The sequence below is a fragment of the Mustela erminea genome, chromosome 7 (genome assembly GCF_009829155.1).
Source record: "Mustela erminea isolate mMusErm1 chromosome 7, mMusErm1.Pri, whole genome shotgun sequence".
Taxonomy (NCBI): Eukaryota; Metazoa; Chordata; class Mammalia; order Carnivora; family Mustelidae; genus Mustela; species Mustela erminea.
In genome coordinates, this window is record NC_045620.1 from 110,217,838 (window position 1) to 110,237,980 (window position 20,143).

The 20,143-nt window shown below is 37.6% G+C and overlaps 1 protein-coding gene across 2 annotated transcripts in view; it reads left to right on the forward strand.

The window, feature by feature from the left end:
- Nucleotides 1-20,143, forward strand: part of SOS1 (SOS Ras/Rac guanine nucleotide exchange factor 1) — a 144,961-nt gene that overhangs the window by 42,516 nt on the left and 82,302 nt on the right. For both annotated transcript variants that reach the window (XM_032352895.1, XM_032352896.1), the window contains exon 2: nucleotides 15,758-15,883. In XM_032352895.1, coding sequence (XP_032208786.1) covers nucleotides 15,758-15,883 — 126 coding nt within the window. The remainder of the gene's footprint in view (nucleotides 1-15,757; nucleotides 15,884-20,143) is intronic.

Genomic DNA, 20,143 nt, shown 5'->3' on the forward strand with positions numbered 1-20,143 from the left:
TGTATTGTTTCCTGTGAATGATTGGGTGAACTCCAGATCCTCGTCTTTGGCCTTAACTTCTTTCTGGAGCTTTAAGATCTGGCTAGATTTCTAGCTCTTTTTGGGTAAATTGAAGGTAGATTTTGGTTACGCATTGTTATCTTTTATCAAAAATTATCTTTCTGTTTTTCTTTATTCTTTCATTAACATAGATCTAGTTTCCCTTTGCCAAAAATACAGAGGAAAATGAGGGAAAAGACCCAGTAACACAAGTCTAACCTAGAACAAAGAATGTAAGTTCTGTGAGGACTAGAACTCTGTCTTTTCTGCTTTTCCTAAATGCCTACTACACTGCTGAGCATATATATGGACTACTCAACAAATATTTGTTGCACGAATGAAAGAAATGTAAGAGAAAGATTAGAAGAACTACCTGTCAAGCTAATGTGGTCTGTAGTGCTAACTCTGATATTTATATAGTAGTATTTATTTTATTTCTCTTCCTCCTGCAGCTTGAGCTATTTTGCTATTCTTCCATAGGAATTTAGATTTTGAACAAGTTTTGTAAAGTACCTAACTATCCTGTCCCTTGGCTACATAATAGCTGAAGGCTTAAGTCCTTCTTTTTTTTTTTTTTTTTTTTTTAAAGATTTTATTTATTTATTTGTCAGAGAGAGAGGAGCTAGAGCGAGCACAGGCAGGGAGTGGCAGCAGAGGCAGAGGGAGAAGCAGGCTCCCTGCCAAGCAAGGAGCCTGATGTGGGACTCAATTCCAGGACGCTGGGATCATGACCTGAGCTGAAGGCAGCTGCTTAACCAACTGAGCCACCCAGGCGTCCCTTAAGTCCTTCTTTTGAGTTTGATTTACTTTACGTTTTTGATATAAATAACAAAATGGAATAAATTGAGCAGTTCATGATATTAGTCAATTCAGATTAACTTTTCTCCCCGGAGCAAACATTAAAATTAGAAATAGGATGCTTCTGGGTAAAAGTTTCAAACTAGTTTTGTGAAAATATGTCTGTCCAACATCTTTATATCAGACAAGAGTTTGACTCTAATATTCACTGGCTCTAGCTTGAATTGAAAATATGATAAAAAGCTACTAATGTGTAACAAGACAGAGAAGCCAGGCACCTGTGCTTATTACTCCAGAACTTGGTTTTTCTTAGTACTTTGTCAACTTTTTGAACTTTTTGATGTGTGCATTGTACATACAAGCTTTTTTTTTTTTTATTTCTCTTAATTTGAGGCAGAGAGAGAGAATGCAAGCGAGGGGAGAGGGGCAGAAGGAAGGAAAGAGCGAGAAGCAGACTCGCCGCCGAGCAGGCAGCCCCATGTGGGGCTTGATCCCAGGACCCCCGTATCGTGACCTGAACTGGAAGCCGATGCTTAACCAACTGAGCCACCCAGGTGTCCCTCAAACTGTTTTGTAAAAGACAGCCTCCTTAGGTGGGAATTTAGGGTACAAAGTCACTTCTAGCTCTTTCTTCACAACACCTAAGATTTTATGATTATATGTGTTTGTGTTTCCTTTCTTCAGCTTTACTATTTACTCTTCAATAGGTATTATTTTCTATATCCTTTTTATATAACTTAAGAGAGTATTTTTATGGAGAGGGTTCAATAAATGTTTTTAATAAAAATTCAGAAACTTGTGAATAGTCAGATGCTGTATTTATGAATTAAAAGTCAGGAAAATTGTCAAAAATTATATAACATGGATTAAATATTTGCAAATATTTAAAAATAAAAAATTTCCTATAATAAATAGAAGGAATCTATACATACAAAGTTACAGAACCTTTTATTCTTATCTTAATTGTATATACACAGGCCTAAACACAAATTTTCTTCCCCTACCACAGTTAACAAATTTTGGTTCCATTTTTAGAATTTAAAATAAGATTATATGAGGAAATTAGTATGACCTAATTTTATTAGTTGTCTAATTAATCAGAGTGAAAGACCAGGATTTCTTCCCTATTTATTAATTGGTGTTTCCATAAAAATTAAAAAATAGACTACCAATTAAATTTTGACTACAGAGCATAATATGGATTTTATTTCATTAATAAATGCAGGAAAAAAGACAGCCACTTTTCAGTGTCACTGTGTAATGTCTTTTTCTAATTTTGATCACTTTGTTAAATTTTTCATTTCCAAATATTGAATTTAAAAACAAGAGGATACTTGGGTTTTTATAAAAAAGCTTTTATGACCAAATTCCTCAGAACTTTTGAACTTAACTACTATGAACATTTTTTGCTAACAAACAAGAACTATCTTGCATTATTGCTATGGAAAAATAATTCTGTAGGTTATATTTCAAACTTTATTGACAGCAGATTCTGATTTGGTTAATACTAGGCTATTATTGCAAAAAGATTTCCAATTAAGAACTTGTAGGAGCACCTGGGTGGCTCAGGCAGTTAAGCATTTGCCTTTGGCTCTGGTCGTAATCTTAGGATCCTGGAATCTAGCTCCCTGATCAGCAGGAACTCTGCTTCTCCCTTTCCCTCAGTCTCTTCCCCCTGCATGTGCTTACTCGCTCTCTCAAATAAATAAATAAAATCTTTAAAAAAAAAAAAAAACAACTTGTAAAATCTCATATGCCTCTTTGCCAGGACCAGGTTTATAGTTGCATCAGTTTCTTTGTTTTGCTCAGTACTTGTTATCCAAATAACAACAAGGATATTTTGTTACTTGCAAAAGTTATATATTTATGTTTTATAACATTTATTGAAGAAAATACTTGAAACTTCCAAGACTAGAAAAATAGTTTTAAATATTCATGATAATCTTAATTTTAAAAAATTTGTAAGTATATCTTATATTTAAAGGAGTACATGTAACTTACACATTCAGTTTAAAATGAACACCTATGTACCTAACACATGGTTCAAGATTCAATTTATTTCTAATACTTTAAAAGGCCCCTGTGTTTCTCTGCATAATTGCATCTCCTCTCCCATCACCTGGAAGTGGATTAATCGACTGCTTACATTTCTTTACAGTCTTATCACATGTATATAAATTCCTGAACAATGCCTGGTTTGGTTTTGCCTTTTTCTGATCTTGACATAAATGGAATCATATTGTTTGTATTAGTCTGTAACTTATATTTTTGCCTAGTATTTTGATTTTGAGAGTCATTTATGTTATGTAGCTTTTAGCTCACTCTTTTCAATGGTATATAATATTCCACTTTGTGAGTTTACTACTGTGTATTGATCCATTCTGATGTTGATAGGCATTGGGGTTGCTTCCAAGTTTTGCTTTTCAAACATTACTTACTGTTAACATTTTTTTTTTTAAAGATTTTATTTATGAGAGAGAGAGAGAGCGAGCATGAGCAGGGACAGAGGGAGAGTAAGAAGCAGACTCGCCGCTGAGCAGGGAGCCCGACATGGGGCTCATACCCAGGACCCTGGGATCATGACCTGACCTGAAGGCAGATGCTTAACAACTGAGTCACACAGGCGCCCCTTAATTTCTCCTTATTAATGCCATATGTCACAACTAAAAAAATCGTTAGTACATTATTATTTACTGAACTTGCAACCTTATTCATGTTTTGCCAGTTTTCCCTCCAGTGTCCTTTTTACTGCTTCATATTCGCACCCAGGATACCGCATCACATTTAGTCATCTTGTCTCCCTTGCCGCCTCTGGTCTGTGATAGTTTCTCAGACTTGCCTTATCCTTGTTGACTTTGAGAAGTGCTGGTCATGTTTTTTGCAGAATGCTCCTCAATTTGAATTTGTCCATTGCTTTTCTCATGGTTAGACTGAGGTCATAGCTTTTTGGTAAGAAAACTACAGAGGTAGGGGCGCCTGGGTGGCTCAGTGGGTTAAGCCGCTGCCTTCGGCTCAGGTCATGATCTCAGGGTCCTGGGATCGAGTCCCGCATTGGGTTCTCTGCTCCGCGGGGAGCCTGCTTCCTCCTCTCTCTCTCTCTGTCTGCCTCTCTGCCTACTGGTGATCTCTCTGTGTCAAATGAATAAATAAAATCTTTAAAAAAAAAAAAAAAGAAAAGAAAACTACAGAGGTAAATTGCCATTTTTTGTCACAGCATATTAGAGGTACATGTTATAAACATGACTTGTCACTGTTGATGTTAACCTTGATCACAGGGCCAAGGTAGTGTTTCTTAGCTTTATCCACAATAAAGTTAATCCTCCATCCCCCATCTTTTACATATTATATGGAACTGGATTGTAACTGAAGCATATAGTATTAAATATCCCTCCCTCAACTTCTAAAGAATATGGAAAAGATAGGGGAGGGAGTAACTTTTATATATATATATATATATATATATAAAGGAAATATCTATATTTCATATAGATATGAAAATAGACAATTTCCCTTTATTTAGGAAAAAAAGTTTATATTTGTTTCATATATCTGTTTGTATCTGTATCAGAATGCCCTCATGGATATTTATTTTATACTTCGGATTATAATTTTCTTTTTTTTTTTTCTTTTTTTTTTTTTTTTAAAGATTTTATTTATTTATTTGACAGAGAGAGATCACAAGTAGGCAGAGAGGCAGGCAGAGAGAGAGAGAGGGAAGCAGGCTCTCTGCTGAGCAGGGAGCCCGATGCGGGACTCGATCCCAGGACCCTGAGATCATGACCTGAGCCGAAGGCAGCGGCTTAACCCACTGAGCCACCCAGGCGCCCCGGATTATAATTTTCTTGCTCAAATTGTATCAGCTTTGATCATTGGGAAGTCTTTCATGTTGACTCCTGTCATGTTTTTCCCTTTCTTTCATTCCTTCTTTTTCCCCACTCTGTGACTTTTTGACATGCTCTACACTTTTGGGTTTGGGGCACTTTTCCCTTTCTAGTACTGCAGTATGCTGTAGGCTCATTCTGTATATTCCCGTCCCCAGACCTAGAATCAGCCATGTCTCTAAAGAACGCTTCTTTCTCTTTTGGAGACTGATGTTAGGAACAAAGATCAGGGCACTGGATGTGCTCCTTGTTAGTGAGGTATGTATATGTACCTTTAGGCCCTCTTAGTGGACTGAACTAGGAAATACATAGGTACATACTGTATGCACATAATGGTAACATGTAGGTGTATTGTTTGATTTTTGTTGTTCTGTTTGAGAACATTTAATTTTAGTACCTTTTTTTAAGGTCTCATTTTAGGTCATGGACAGGGAGAGAACTTAGTTGAAGGTAACTATGATATCGATATCTTGTCTTTTTTATGAAAAGGTCTTTTTTGGGGTGCCTGGCTGGCTTAGTTGGAGGAACATGTGACTCTTTGTCAAGGGATTGTGAGTTCAGGTCCCACATGGGGTAAAGAGAAATAAGTAAAACTTAAGAAAAAATAAAGGTCTTTTTTTTTTTTTTACCAAGACCCTTTTTTTTTTTTTTTAAAGATTTTATTTGTTTATTTGACAGACAGAGATCACAAGTAGGCAGAGAGGCAGGCAGAGAGAGAGAGGAGGAAGCAGGCTCCCTGCTGAGCAGAGAGCCCGATGCAGGGCTCCATCCCAGGACCCTGGGATCATGACCCGAGCCGAAGGCAGAGGCTTTAACCCACTGAGCCACCCAGGCGCCCCTACCAAGACCCTTTTAAGACACAAATAGTCCTCAAGTCATGGACCTTTTGTTTCTAAAGTCCAATAACTGAACTGTTTAGAATACAGAGTAAAATTTCCCTTAGCACCAGATATATTGAGTGTAGTAATTTTTTTAGCATGGCCTACAGAAATCTTTTACATTGTATCTCTTGCTCACTTCACCTCCTACCATCTTCCCATCATGCTTCCTTATATTCTAATCATACCAAACTGCTTGCTATTTCCTAAACTGCAGTATGTACTCTTGTATCTCTGTGTGTTTACTTATAGCATTCCTGCCAGATTGCCTTCCTCATTGATTCACCTGGAAGAGTTCCATTCATTTTTCAAAAGTCAGATCAGCTTGTAGACCTTTTATCAACCCCCCTCTTAATTTCTCCAGATATATTTAGGACTAACTTTGAAGTTCTTTCTTCTGTGTGATCTCGGGATCCCTTGAAAGAATCTTCTGAGGTATTTTGTTAAAGATGCAGATTGTGGGTCCTAACCCCAGATCTTTGCAAAGGGAATAGTGGGAGTGGGGTGAATTTGCATTGGTGAGAGTCTCTGTAGGTGATATGCAGTATTTTTATATTCCACTCCAATATTTTTAAATGAAAAATTTAAAACCTACACAAAGTAGCCGGAACAAATCTTCATATGCCTGTCACCTAGAGTTACCTAGATTTTGCCACATTTACTTCTTCATCCACCTGCCTCTTTATCTTTCCTGAAGTACTTTAAAGCAAATTTCTTCAGATGGTATGACATAGAACTTTTCAGTAACTGTATTTCCTATAATTTAAAGTTGTTGCTATATGTTAGCTGTATCTTTTTTTCATTGCTTTTATTGTAAAAATTACAGTTGAAGTTATCTTTATTATTTTTGTACATGCATTTTTTTTTTTTGGCCATATGTAGTAGTCCAAAGCTACTTCTATAGTGTACACAAGTTCTCAGATTATTTATTTATTTATATTTTGCTCACATGGCCAAATATGTGATGAGTAGTTTTAAATAATTTTTACTTATTGCAGTTAATTCATTGTAATCATTTCACATTAGTAAAAAAGAAAAATTTTGACAATTGGGACTAAGTTATTTGCAAATATCCATTTAAAAAGCCCTCTTCACATCCTGTACTTATGACAGCTAATAGGTTAATAAGTAAATATATCTCATCCATAAAAACCCAGTAGTTAGGTAGTTTTGCTACTTGAGTATTTGAAACACTACTAGGAGAAATAACTCTCTATAGCCAAAAAAAATTAAATACAATAAAAATTTTAAACCACTTGATAAAAAATTTCAGCTTTGTTTCATTATAATACAAGAACCTTAAACTGAGGAGTTCAACTTGAATTTCTTATCTTTTCTGCAAAATATCCTCTTCTTGGAGTACCTAGGTGGCTCAGTGGGTTAAAGCCTCTGCCTTCGGCTCAGGTCATGATCCCAGGGTACTGGGATCAAGCCCCACATTGGGCTCTCAGCTCAGTGGGGAGCCTTCTTCCTGCCTCTCTTGGCGTGTCTCTCTGCCTACTCTGTCAAATAAGTAAATAAAATCTTAAAAATCCTCTTCTAGTATTTACTAAGTTGGTGGTTCTTGCCTCCAAAATAGTTATCCAAACACACCTCCTCACTTACCCACCTCCCAGTGTTTCTACCTTGGTTTAGGCTTCCACTGTTTCTTTTTCCAGACCCCGTAGCATCCTTCCAACTAGTTTTGCTTCCTTCAACCTAATCTTCATTTCAACTCATTCTTCGTACTGATACTAGAGAAATTCTTCTGCAAAGGGATATAATTATGTCAGTGTCTTGTTTAAAACCTTTCAATTACTCTATTTCCCTGGTAACTTCCCTACTTCTTAGGATTAAACACAAGTGGGCCTTCCCAGGCTTAGCCTTCCCTACATGTGCTCTTTGGGCCAGCTCTTAAAGTTCTCCCAACATATCATTTGGTCTTGGCCTCTATAATTTTTTATATGCTAGCTTTTTTAATAAAAGCCCTGCCTCCTAATGTGCTGCCTTTCACACCTTATTCATCCTTTATAAGCTGCAGTTCATGTGTGTTTTCCTTGGGAAGACTTTTGTTTTGTTTTGTTTTTGTTTAAGAGAGGGTGCAAGCTGGAGGAGTGGAGAGGGGCAGAGGGAGAGAGACTCTTAAGCAGCCCTTCATGCCCAACATGGGGCTTGATCTAACAATCCTGAGGTCATGAGCCAAGCCAAAATCAAGAGTTGGAAGCTTAACTGACTAAGCCACCCAGGCGCCCCACTTGGGAAGACTTCTGATACTTCTGATACTCTCCTCATACCCATGAGCAAGGTCACTCTTTTTTTTTTTTTTTTTTTTTTTTGGTCATCGCTGTACCTTATATATAACTCCATTTTAGCCCCATCACACTATGTTAATTCAGTTGTGTACATGTCTAGCTCCTCTGTGAGCTGAACTCTTTGTGAGGGTTGATGTTATGTCCTTATTCCTCTTTGCATCCCCTGCAAATAAGAGGAACTCTGGAAGAAAAAATAAGATTGTTACATATATGGGACTAAAAGCTAATTAACAGTCTCCAAGAAATGAGAAAACATTTTTAGTCAACTTAATTATAGAAAAGATTTAAGTTCTCTGATTTGTTTTATTTTTGTCTCTTTTAATTTTTTTACAAAGGATTTTTGCTTTGGTTTTTAAATCTATGAATGAGGAAAGATAAGCACCTAAAACATAAAATGTTAGCTAAATAATTATTGTAACACTAAGAAAGAAATGTTAACTGTCCAAATCTTTATTTGCTATGGCAAAGATTTTGAGAATACAAGTTTTATTTTGTATTCTGTTATATTTATAAATCAAAGTAGCCGATCTGGGCTCAAGATAGGATGAAATACACTCTAGAAGGCTTTCTCGTTCTTCAGAGAACCATTAGCTAGAAAAGCCTATGAAAAATTCATCAGAGTTCAATGTAGTGTTTTCTGGCAGTTTACCCAGGGGATTGCTGAATACACTGAGAAGACTCCTGTATCGGACAACTAGGGATTGATACAGACCTGATCCCTTTGTTTTTTCAGATTCCACAAAATCTGGCAATAATAGCCCACAAAGTTGCTTCTGAATCTGTTAGAAACCAGTAGAGACAAAATGGACCATCTCTAAGATAGATGTAGGAAGTCTTTAAAGTACGTTTTTGTTTTAAGTTTTATTTATTTATTTGACAAACAGAGATCACAAGTGAGCAGAGAGGCAGGCAGAGAGAGAGGGGGAGGCAGGCTCTCTGAGAGCCTGCTGCAAGGCTTGATCCCAGAACCCTGAGATCATGACCTGAGCTGAAGGCAGAGGCTTAACCCACTGAGCCACCCAGGCGCCCCAAGGATGTTTAAAATTCCATGTGTCATCTTTTGTTGAATAGGATGATTCTACCTTAAAAGAATTACTCACTGTCATGATCATATAAAATTCTTACTCATGGCTATCATTAATTCTTTAGTGAAGTTCTTACATTTGCTTTATTTAAATTACCCAATTGTATTTTTAAAAATATATGAACTTTTTGATATCAGTAAATGTAAGTATAAAATATAATATTTTAAAAAAACGTATGTATGGGAAAACCCACATCTAGTGTATAAACCCAATTGTAAATGCTTATTATAATTGGTCTCTCTCTCTCTCACACACACACACACCCTATATATCTTCAGTGAATATCAGTCAGCTCTAGATGACTTCTGAAGGCTGTCATAAGATTGGGCAGGGTAACCTCTTCTGTATGGTCTTCAATAATTTGGATCATTTGACCTATTAAATACCTTGAGTACCACTTAAATGGAATGGAACACTTTAGCTGTAACACTATCTCACAGAAAAGAAGTGTTTTTTGTTCTGTCTATACAGGAAATGCAATACTACTTCTGTCTGCTCATTAAATCTCTTATCAGCATCTTCCTTAAAAGAATAAAGAGCAAAGTCTGTATTTCAGGAATTGGTGTTCTTATCTTGAAACATTTACTGTTGTCCATGCTTTTCAGTTGGAGGTTTTAAAGTATTATTTTTTTAAGGAAATAAAATAACTTATTAGTCTCTTGTATGAACTAACCTTGTAATTCTAATTGGACAGATTTAAGATATGGTAAAGGTTAATAGAAACTTAGAAGAACAGCAGGCATCATGCATTATTTTCTGTTTAAGCCTAATTCTTTGTGTGATTAATTTACCTAATAGGTTTTATTTGGCTATTAGTAACCATAAGTGAATAAAACAGTTTGAATTTAAATTTCTAAAACTTTATGCAGTATCAAGTTTGTTTAAACCATAGCATTTCACCACTCTAGTTATATACAGTTTATTTGATTCTACATAATTATCTATTTTAGTTCTGTCTTTATATGTTGAATGGTTTCTCCTAAGGAGTTTACGCTCCTGGAATCATCCAAACTCTAGCCTTACCACTACCCCTTTTCAGTCTTTATTCTAAGAAAGATATTTTATCCCTTTCACCCCTGCAACCCTAAGGCTTTGAGTATACCATGAATGTCATGGATTTAGAGGGAAAAGCAAAGAGAATATGATTCTAGAACTAGATAAACAAGGCCCTGCCCAATTAGATTATCACTGTCCATCCAGTAGACAAGGGAACATGTAATTATAACTCAGTATGACAAACTGATAACAAAAATGAGGTATCCTGTACAAGCATTAGCAGAGTGTAAGGCCCCTATAAGCAGAGACTGTTTTTGGTTTATCACTGTGTATCCAACATTATCAGAGTCTGATACTTAATAGAGTCAATAAATCATTTGAATGAATGAGATTAATTCTCCCTTAGAAAGATGCAAGAAACAAGGAAGTCTTCCCAAATGAGGTGAGACCTGGGCTTTGAAAGTCAGACAGGCAGATAAAAGGGTAAGAGAATGAATGATAGGCATGGAGAACAGTGAGTGAAACTGCATGCCATGTTTTAGCAAACCACAGATAGTCTGAATTGCTTCGGCATCAAGTGTAACCTGAAGAGCAGCTGGAGGTGGAGATATATTAGTGAAGAATTATGTTGTTTGCATGGGTTTCTTTGAAAAACAAAGAACATTTTAAAAAATAATCTGATTAATTTGCACTTTCCAGAACACTTTCTAAAATGTGTTCCCAAGGTACCTAAACCTTAGAGGGCTCTGATATTTTTAAAAGTTAATTAAATTTATTGTTGATTGAATATTTTTATTTGAGGGGCGCCTGGGTGGCTCAGTGGGTTAAGCCGCTGCCTTCGGCTCAGGTCATGATCTCGGGGTCCCGGGATCGAGTCCCACATCAGGCTCTCTGCTCAGCAGGGAGCTTGCTTCCTCCTCTCTCTCTCTCTGCCTGCCTCTCTGCCTACTTGTGATCTCTGTCTGTCAAATAAATAAATAAAATCTTAAAAAAAATTCATAAGTATTTTTATTTGAATATTATCTCTAGCATTTTAGCTGTATGTTGGATATTCAGTATATTTATAATTTCATAAATTTTACCTTATTTGTAATTTTGAATGAAAATGATTATACCTTTTCAGATTATAGAGATTTATAGTGGTGGCTTTGCATTTATTACTTGTCAACGTTTATTAAAGTGTGACAGCATACGTTCAAGCCAAGTGTTTTGTGGAAGCCCACCAGGTGATTAGATGCAGTTTGTGGGCATTTTCCTTATGCTGATGGGGCTACTAGGATACTCCTCAGACTCCAAATTTGACAGTCAGGGGTTTAGTGGAAAGAGTGATGGCCCAGACACCGGGAGGCCCAGCTTCAGTATTTATAACATTGCTAGTATTTATAGCATACCCATTCATAGGTATTTTCCTTTTTCTCATTTGCTAAATAGTGGGGCTGAGTTAAATGACTTCTAAAGTCCCTTTTATTTCTAAAATTCTGTGGGTTTTGTAAATCTATAGCTGTATAGTTCATGTGATTCTGAAGCCTTGGACAGGAATGTAATCCCCAATTATAGCTACGGTTTCTAGTACAACATCTTGTGAAACAGGGGCTGCTATACTATGATTTCTAAAATATACTTTCATTTTGGGGTACCTGGGTGGCTCAGTCAGTTAAGCATCTGCCTTCAGCTTAGACCATGATCTGGAATCCCAGGATCGAGCCCTTCATCAGGCTTCCCGCTCAGCAAGGAGTCTGCTTCTCCCTCTAACCCTCCCCTCTCATGCTCTCTCTCTCTGACTGTCTCTCAGATGATAAATAAAATCTTTAAAAAAATAAAATGTACTTTAATTTCTTAAATTTAGCTCTATGTGTGAGATACAGTTTTCCTTCTTACAAGGGCTTTTTAAAAGATTTTATTTTTTATTTTTTTAAGATTTTATTTATTTATTTGATAGAGACAGCGTGAGAGGGAACACAAGCAGGGGGAGTGAGAGAGGGAGAAGCAGACTTCCCACCGAGCAGGGAGCCTGATGCGGGGCTCCATCCCAGGACCCTGGGATCATGACCTGAGCTGAAGGCAGACGCTTAACTGACTGAGCGAGGCACCCCTTTATTTTTAAGTGATCTCTACACCCCATATGGGGCTTGAACCTTACAACCCAGCAATCAGGAGTCACATGGTCCATTAACTAAGCCAGCCAAGTGCCCTGAGACATAGTTTTTCTTGTTAAGTACTTTTATAATTAAAAGTTCCTTTTTCTTCCCAAGTCATATTAGAGATTTTGATAGGATAGGTAGAGATATCTAGCAAGTGTTTGAGGTGTGTGTCTAAAACTCAGGAGAGAAGTCAGGATTAGAGATAGCTTTGCAGTCATCTGGATAGATTATAGTTTAAGATGTAGAACTAATGAGATTGGGGGAAAGAATAGAAGAAGGGAATAAACAAATGACAGTAGAATCCAGAGTAGAGGAAAATAAGGAACTTCACAAGAAAATGGAAAAATAAGAGAGGTAGAATATAGAATAGATTGTGCCACTGATGAGAAAAGAGAATTTTAAAAATGAAGACTTGACTGAGAGCCCCCCACGAAAAGTGTACCATGTGGTGTTAGGATTCACTGATAAATGAGGATGAAGGGAAACAGAGAAGACAATTTAAGCCAATGGGTGCATGCAGTTCAATGAATAAAAATAAAACTTTTAAGCAGAATCAGACCTGAAATACAGAGAACAAACTAAACTGATGGTGGCTGGTGGGAAGGAAGGTAGAGAGATGGACCGGATGGGTGAAGGGGAATGGGAGATACTTCTGGTTGTGGAATGAATAATCAAGGGAATGTGAGCACAGTATGTGGAGTATAGTCAGTGATACTGTAGTAACGTGGTGACGGATGGCACCTGCACTGTGAGCATAGCATAAGGTGTAGAGAAGGCTACACTGCTATCACTGCTGTACACCTCAAACCATTGTAACCTTGTGTGTCACCTATACTCAGATAAATGAATTAACAAAACATTAGCCAGGCTCCAGTTTAAAAACAGAAAAGTGGGTTTGGTCTTGTAAAGTGTTGAAGGGGAGTCAGTTTACACTAGTTATATACTTTAGAGTATGATGGAATGAAGAATAGCAAGCGCTGAGCTGAGAAACATGAATTCTGGGCTCTAAATCCAGACTAACCATTATTTTAATTGTCCATCCATTCAGTCATCTAACAGGGTGGAGAGATTGATAAACAAATCACTTACAGTCAGGTTGGTAATTGCTATAACAGACATAACCAAAAATGACTGGACACATGATTTAAGCCTTTTGGAGCTTGGTTTCTTCATTTATAAAACAATAATAAATTGCCTTAAACCTCAGACTTGATGAAGCACTATCCACTACAGTTGTGAGTTGTTGTATTATCTGCCTCTAAGGTATTTTTCTTTAGTAAGTATTTTAAATGCATATGTACGTATATATATATATATATATATATATATATATATATATATATATGTAACTTTATGTAAGATTTATTTATTTATTTGAGAGAGTACGTGAGTGCACACAGTGGGGGAGGGGCAGAGGGAGAGAGGCAATCCCAAGCAGATGCCCCACTGAGTGCAGAGCCTGATGTAGGGCTTGATCTCTCAATCCATGAGATCATGACCTGAGCCAAAATCACAAATCAAATGTTTATCTGACTGAACCACCCAAGCAGTCCTCTGTGTATGTTTAACATGCATTTCAGAAATTCATTATGTAATATACTGTCTATTAAAATGTCCCCCTACACTGACGCTGTCATACCCTGTCTGCTGATGAGGTGTAGTAGGACAGACCATACTACATGCTCTTGGCCAGCATGCTTCTTTCCTCCAAAGAAGGCTCTGCTGCTGTTCTAAAGTTGAACATATTTTAAAACTTACATTGTCTGTCTCCTGGAACTGATTTTTCTGCCTTTTTTTTTTTTTAAGATTTTATATATTTATTTGACAGAGATCACAAGTAGGCAGAGAGGCAGGCAGAGAGAGAGAGGAGGAAGCAGGCTCCCCGCTGAGCAGAGAACCTGATGCGGGACTCGATCCCAGGACCCTGAGATCATGACCTGAACCAAAGGCATAGGCTTAACCCACTGAGCCACCCAGGCGCCCTTTTCTGCCATTTTTAAGAGTAGGGAATAGGGGTGCCTGGATGGCTCAGTCGGTTAAGCATCTGCCTTTGGCTCAGGTGATGATTCCAGGGTCCTGGGATTGAGCTCCATGTGGGGCTCCCTGCTCAGTGGAGAGTCTACTTCTTCCTTCTTTCCTTCCTTCTACATACTTTATATGTTCTTTCCTCTGCCAGCCACTCCTGCTTGTGTTTATGCTGTCTCTCTCTCTCCCTCGCTCTCTCTCCTGAGGGAATTATTCTCTAATGAATAAGTAGAATCTAAAAATATAAATAAAAGTAAGGAATTATCATTCCTTACTTATCAGTAACCAATAATTATCATTATTCTCTAATGAATAAGTAGAATCTAAAAATATAAATAAAGTAAGGAATAGTTGCGACCCATAGTGAAGTGGCAGAGGATGCAGGTAAACACTATCCTGCTGGTTATTAAAATGTAAGTTCTACAGAGGCTCTTGGCCTGATGGGCTCCAAAGAAATGGTTGAGGAAAATGAAAGTAAAGATAATTAGGTATTGTCCACAATAGCCAAACTATGGAAAGAGCCTAGATGTCCATCAACAGATGAATGGAGAAAGAAGATGTGTGTGTGTGTGTGTGTGTGTGTGTGTGTGTACACATATACACCCGATGGAATATTATGCAGCCATCAAAAGTGAAATCTTGCCATTTGCAATGTGGATGGAACTAGAGGGTGTTATGCTAAGCAAAATAAGTCAATCAGAGAAAGACTTATCATATGATCTCAGTGATAGGAGGAATTCGAGAAACAAGACAGAGGATCCTAGCAGAAGGGAGAGAAAAATGAAGCAAGGTGAAACCAGAGAGAGAGACAAACCATAACAGACTCAATGTCAGGAATAAAACTGAGGGCTGCTGGAGTGAGGAGGGTGGGAGGGATGAGGTGGCGGAGTGATGGACTTTGGGGAGGGCATATGCTATGGTGAGTGCTGTGAATTGTGTAGGACTGATGAATCACAGGACTGATGTACCCCTGAAACAAATAATACATTATATGTTAATTTTAAAAATACCAAAAAAAAAGATTATTAGGCATTTATGAATGAGTGACCACCAAGTTATCTTCCTAAAGCAGACAGTCACAGATTGTCAAAAGTGACCATTTTGTGTCCTTTGAGATAAGGTGACTTTATATTCAGCAAACATTTATCAGGTTTGTATTATGTGTCCTGCACAGTGCTAGGTGCTGGTGTTACATTGGTGAGTCAAAGAAAGCCCCTGCTGGATTTTATCATTTAGTAGGGAAAATAGAGTGAAACAAAGGCCGTAGGGCCATTGGAGGTCAGTTTTGCCCGAGGAGTATATTGAGTAAATGTTCTAACCACCACTGGTTCTTGATGGAAACCATATAAACCACATTTTTTATTCCCAGCTTAGCCTCTCCCACCCTCTCTGCATTCCCATACCTCAGGGTAACTGTGGTTTAAGAAGAAAAATATATATATTGAAATTTGCAGTTAGGTATCAGTCTCCAGGGGCATGTTAAAGCATATATGATGTATGTGGCTGGGAAAAAGGTTGATAACTCCAGACTTCTGGGTCATGACATTTAGATCTGTACCTGGAAGCCAGATCATGTTCTTGCATACAAATCTACATTTTAATTACTTTGCTTTTTGTTTATAGGTCCAGGGGCAAGTTCATCCAACTCTTGAGTCTAGTGATGATGCTCTTCAATATGTTGAAGAATTAATTTTGCAGTTATTAAATATGCTATGCCAAGCTCAGCCCCGAAGTGCTTCAGATGTAGAGGTATGTTAAATTTTGCCTTTTATTTACTTAACACACACACACACACACACACACACATCTAATCTGTGTACTTATTCTAATACCAGTGAAAGAGTTCGATCTTCAAGTTCACAAAATTTATACGTGGTATTAAAAAAATGAAGACTGGATTTACTCTAAATTTGTATTGGGTATATGATAACTTGTGTATGTTTTAGCTGTCCTGTTATTCCGTGTTTTCCTTTTCTTCTGGAAAGAACTTTTTTGACCTCCAAACACTACTTCTTGATGCAAGAATTTTATACACACACATAGCTTTAAGAGTGGAATATGTTCAAATGTTTCTTTTGTTTTTAAAGCCAACTGTCATTTTAAAAAACATTTCATTTAGGGGTGGCTAGGTGGTTCATTTGATGAAGTGTCTGACTTTTGATTTCAGCTCAGGTCTTAAATCTCAGAGTTGTGAGTTCAAGCCCCACTTAAATTAAATTCAAAAACTTAATTTACTTAAGTTTTTTTTTTTTTTTTTAATTTATTTGACAGACAGAGATCACAAGTAGGCAGAGAGGCAGGCAGAGAGAGAGGAAGAAAAGCAGGCTCCCTGCTGAGCAGAGAGCCCATCGTGAGGCTCGATCCCAGGACCCTGGGATCATGACCTGAGCCAAAAGCAGAGGCTTAACCCACTGAGCCACCCAGGGGCCCCTTACTTAAGTATTTTAATTTACTTAAGGTCAAACCCTACTTAAATTTAAAAAAATGTATCAGTTGAACTCTTGATCTTCACTTGTTACATGTATTTTAGATAGTAAGTGAACTCCTCCCACCAACTGGAAGGAAAAGGAAACATAAAAATCTAGGAAGTTTTTCAGTATCTTACCAAGATGACATGGCCGCTGTCTTTTTAGGGTTTCTGGTTTGGAGGAAATAAAGATAGGAATATGAGTAATAACATTATGTGATCTGCCATGCATAAAGGGTATGTGGGAAACCATAAAAGGAGCCAGCTAATCACATAGGTGTTGGGGCTTATGGATCAGCTTCCCATGAGGGGCAAATGAAGGAGTTATAAGTCCGAGGAAAAAAGAAAGAAGGTTTGAAGGTCCCAACTACAGAAAAATGGGAGATAGAACTGGAAATACAAAATATTCTGGTAATGATTAGGATCATTTGACTTTAATAACCTTGAATGTATACGGGTACAAATCTTTGGGTTTCTCTGACATATCGTTTGTAGTACTCAAACGTGAGCACGGGAAAGGTAGTTGAGTTGAATGGTGTTTCACCATGGCGGATAGATGATGGAACAGTCGGCCAGGGTTGGGGCAAATTGATAATAGCAGTGCCTCATAAGCTTTCAGAACACAGCACACATAAGATTGTAACAAAGATTTTTATCACAAACAGTGGCTGGGTAGGAGATAGATCTAAATACCCCAGGCCCTGTGTCATTCCCCAGGGGACTGAGGGATTGATATTTGGGCATATCTAATGAGAAATTTCTGAAAAGAGGATCACAAAACCCAAACTAGAGAGAAAAAAAGGTGAAATATAATAATGGCTGCTATATGAGTGCTTGCTGTAGTATCATGCATGTTCTAAACACTTCTATGATCTGTGTTTTATTTAAAGTTTGTTGTTGTTGTTTTTAAGATTATTTATTTATTTGGGGGAGAGAGAGAGAGAGAATGGGAGAGAGCATGAGAGGGGACAGGTCAGAGGGAGAAACAAACTCCCCACCGACCAGGGAGCCTGATGTGGGGACTTGATCTCGGGACTCCAGGATCATGACCTGAGCTGAAGGCAGTCGCCTAACCAACTGAGGCACCCAGACGCCCTTATTTAAGTTTTTTTTAAAAACTTACTATTTTTTTAAAAGATATTTATGTATTTATTTATTTATTTGTGAGAGAGAGAGTGAGTGAGCACGAGCAGGCGGAGTGGTAGGCAGAGGCAGAGAGAGAAGCAGGCTCCCCGTGAGCAAGGAGTCCGATGTGAGACTCAATTCCAGGATCTTGGGATCATGCCCTGAGCCAAAGGCAGCAGCTTAACCGACTGAGCCACCCAGACATCCCTTATTCAGTTTTTAATAACCCCATGAAGATGGTGCTGTTTTTTCCCCCTTACTAGAATGTAAACTCCAAGGTTACTTTCCTTGCTGACTGCAGAATTCCTAGCACCTAGAACAATGTCTGGCACTGAGAAGGCACTCAGGAAATACGTTTTGGATGAATAAATGTGGAAACTGAAGCACAGGGAGGTTAAATAAATTGCCGTTGCCCAAGGTCGCAGCTAATAAGTAGTGAAGCCAAGACTCTAACCCAGAAAGTCTAAGCATTTGGATGTACATTCCAACTCAGCCATTCTGCCAGGAGAGGGCAAGTAAACTGGGAAAAACACGCAGGGAACTAGGGTACTGGATTTCCCAATAAGGTCAGAGAACTGATAACACTAGAATACCTGAGTGAGAGAATTAAAAGAAGAGATTGGGATCAGAGACAAAGTTGTTGGAATTTAAGATTTCCTCAGTAACACAGTTACAAAGCAGAATGCAGCCATGTCATGGCAGCTGGGCTAGAAGCCAAGGTCCCCAAGATGAGGTATTCAAGGAATTAAGGGGCCAGGGTATTTTATATGTCCTTAATATAGATGATAAAGTCACACAGGATGATGGCAAGATTTTACATGACCCAGAAACAGCTTGGGGAATGGAAAAGATGTTAAATTTACCGTCAAGTGGGTTTTGGGACAAGGGCAGTTTTTGCTCTAGAAGTCTTCAGGGGAGATCCAGATTTTCTGCTGAAGCAAAGAGATATTGAGATATATTGTGTTACGGGTGTTGTGGATATAGAAAAGATTGTGTACAACAGAATAATAATTCACTTTGATTTCTTAAGTAATTCAAAGTAGGTTTCATACATTGTTATCCCATTTTTCCTTATTGAGTTATGAGGTCAGCTATCTTGTATTCATGATTTCCTGTAAGCATTTAATTACATTGGTATTCAGAGTAGATGTTGAATAGAACTGGTTGCCTGACTCTTTTCATGAGCAATTCCAGTTCCAATTGCTCTTTTGGCTCCTAATTAGGTTCTGTAGCAGTATTTATAATACGCATCACCCAACTTTGTGCCTACTGTATTAGAATAGGGTTACATATCTCATCTTGCTTATCCTTCTGATGTTAGATGCCATTCCAGGAATTTCCTGGTTTGATTACATTACAAACTCAAATTCAGCTCTTTCTAGATGTCTTGTACTATATACCTGTGTTTCCCTAATTTCCTCCTTTTAGTTATGTAGAAACTAATATATAATTTCCCAATATTGAAGGAAAGCTCCATGAATTCTTGAAAATTACTGAATCCCTGTCTTTTTACTTGTGCAGATTTAACCAATATGTTGTAGGTCCTCAAGACTCTAAATAATAAAGGATATTTCTAGCTTCTTAATACTCAAAAAACTTCTGAGATATTGAAGATATATGTTTACCCTATCCCCTTTCTTGTTATTTTTAAGCACTTAATCTGGACCCTTAAAATAGACGTAGCCATGTGATATACTAGTGAGCTGGCTTTGGGATTGGGAATGGTCGGGAAAGAGAATATATGACAATAATAGAATCAGACGGAATAGCAGTCAGTTGTGTAATAGGCATTGTAATTTCAGGGTACTGCTACGTACATATTTATGTCTTTACAAGACCCTGTAGAGGAGTTATTATTCTCCTTATTTTATATGTTAGACAACCCTCAGAACTGTAGAATAGATTTTTTTAAAAACTGGAAACCTGGGTCTTTCCATTCAATAGTCAGATACCCTTTTTGTGCCACTCCTGGAGGGTTATTTAGGCAGGAATATGAATATGCAGCAATATTTAAGGGAATGTAATGGTGTCTTAAATTCTTTTATCAGAAAATAGTTTTCATTTTTCTCATTCATTAGGATTTTTATTTCTTTAATATTTATTTAATTTCTTTAATACATTTACAGAGCTTTCTTTTAAAATAATAAGGGCCATGAATTTTGCAAGCCCTTCAAATAAATTTTGAGGTAAGAGAGAATTCATCAAATTTTTTAAAAAAATTTGAGGGCCAGGGGCGCCTGGGTGGCTCAGTGGGTTGGGGCCTCTGCTTTCAGCTCGGGTCGTGGTCCCGGGGTCCTGGGATTGAGCCCCGCATCTGGGCTCTCTGCTCGGCAGGGAGCCTGCTTCCTCCTCTCTCTCTGCCTATCTGCCTGCTTGTGATCTCTGTCAGGTAAATAGATGAAATCTTAAAAATAAAT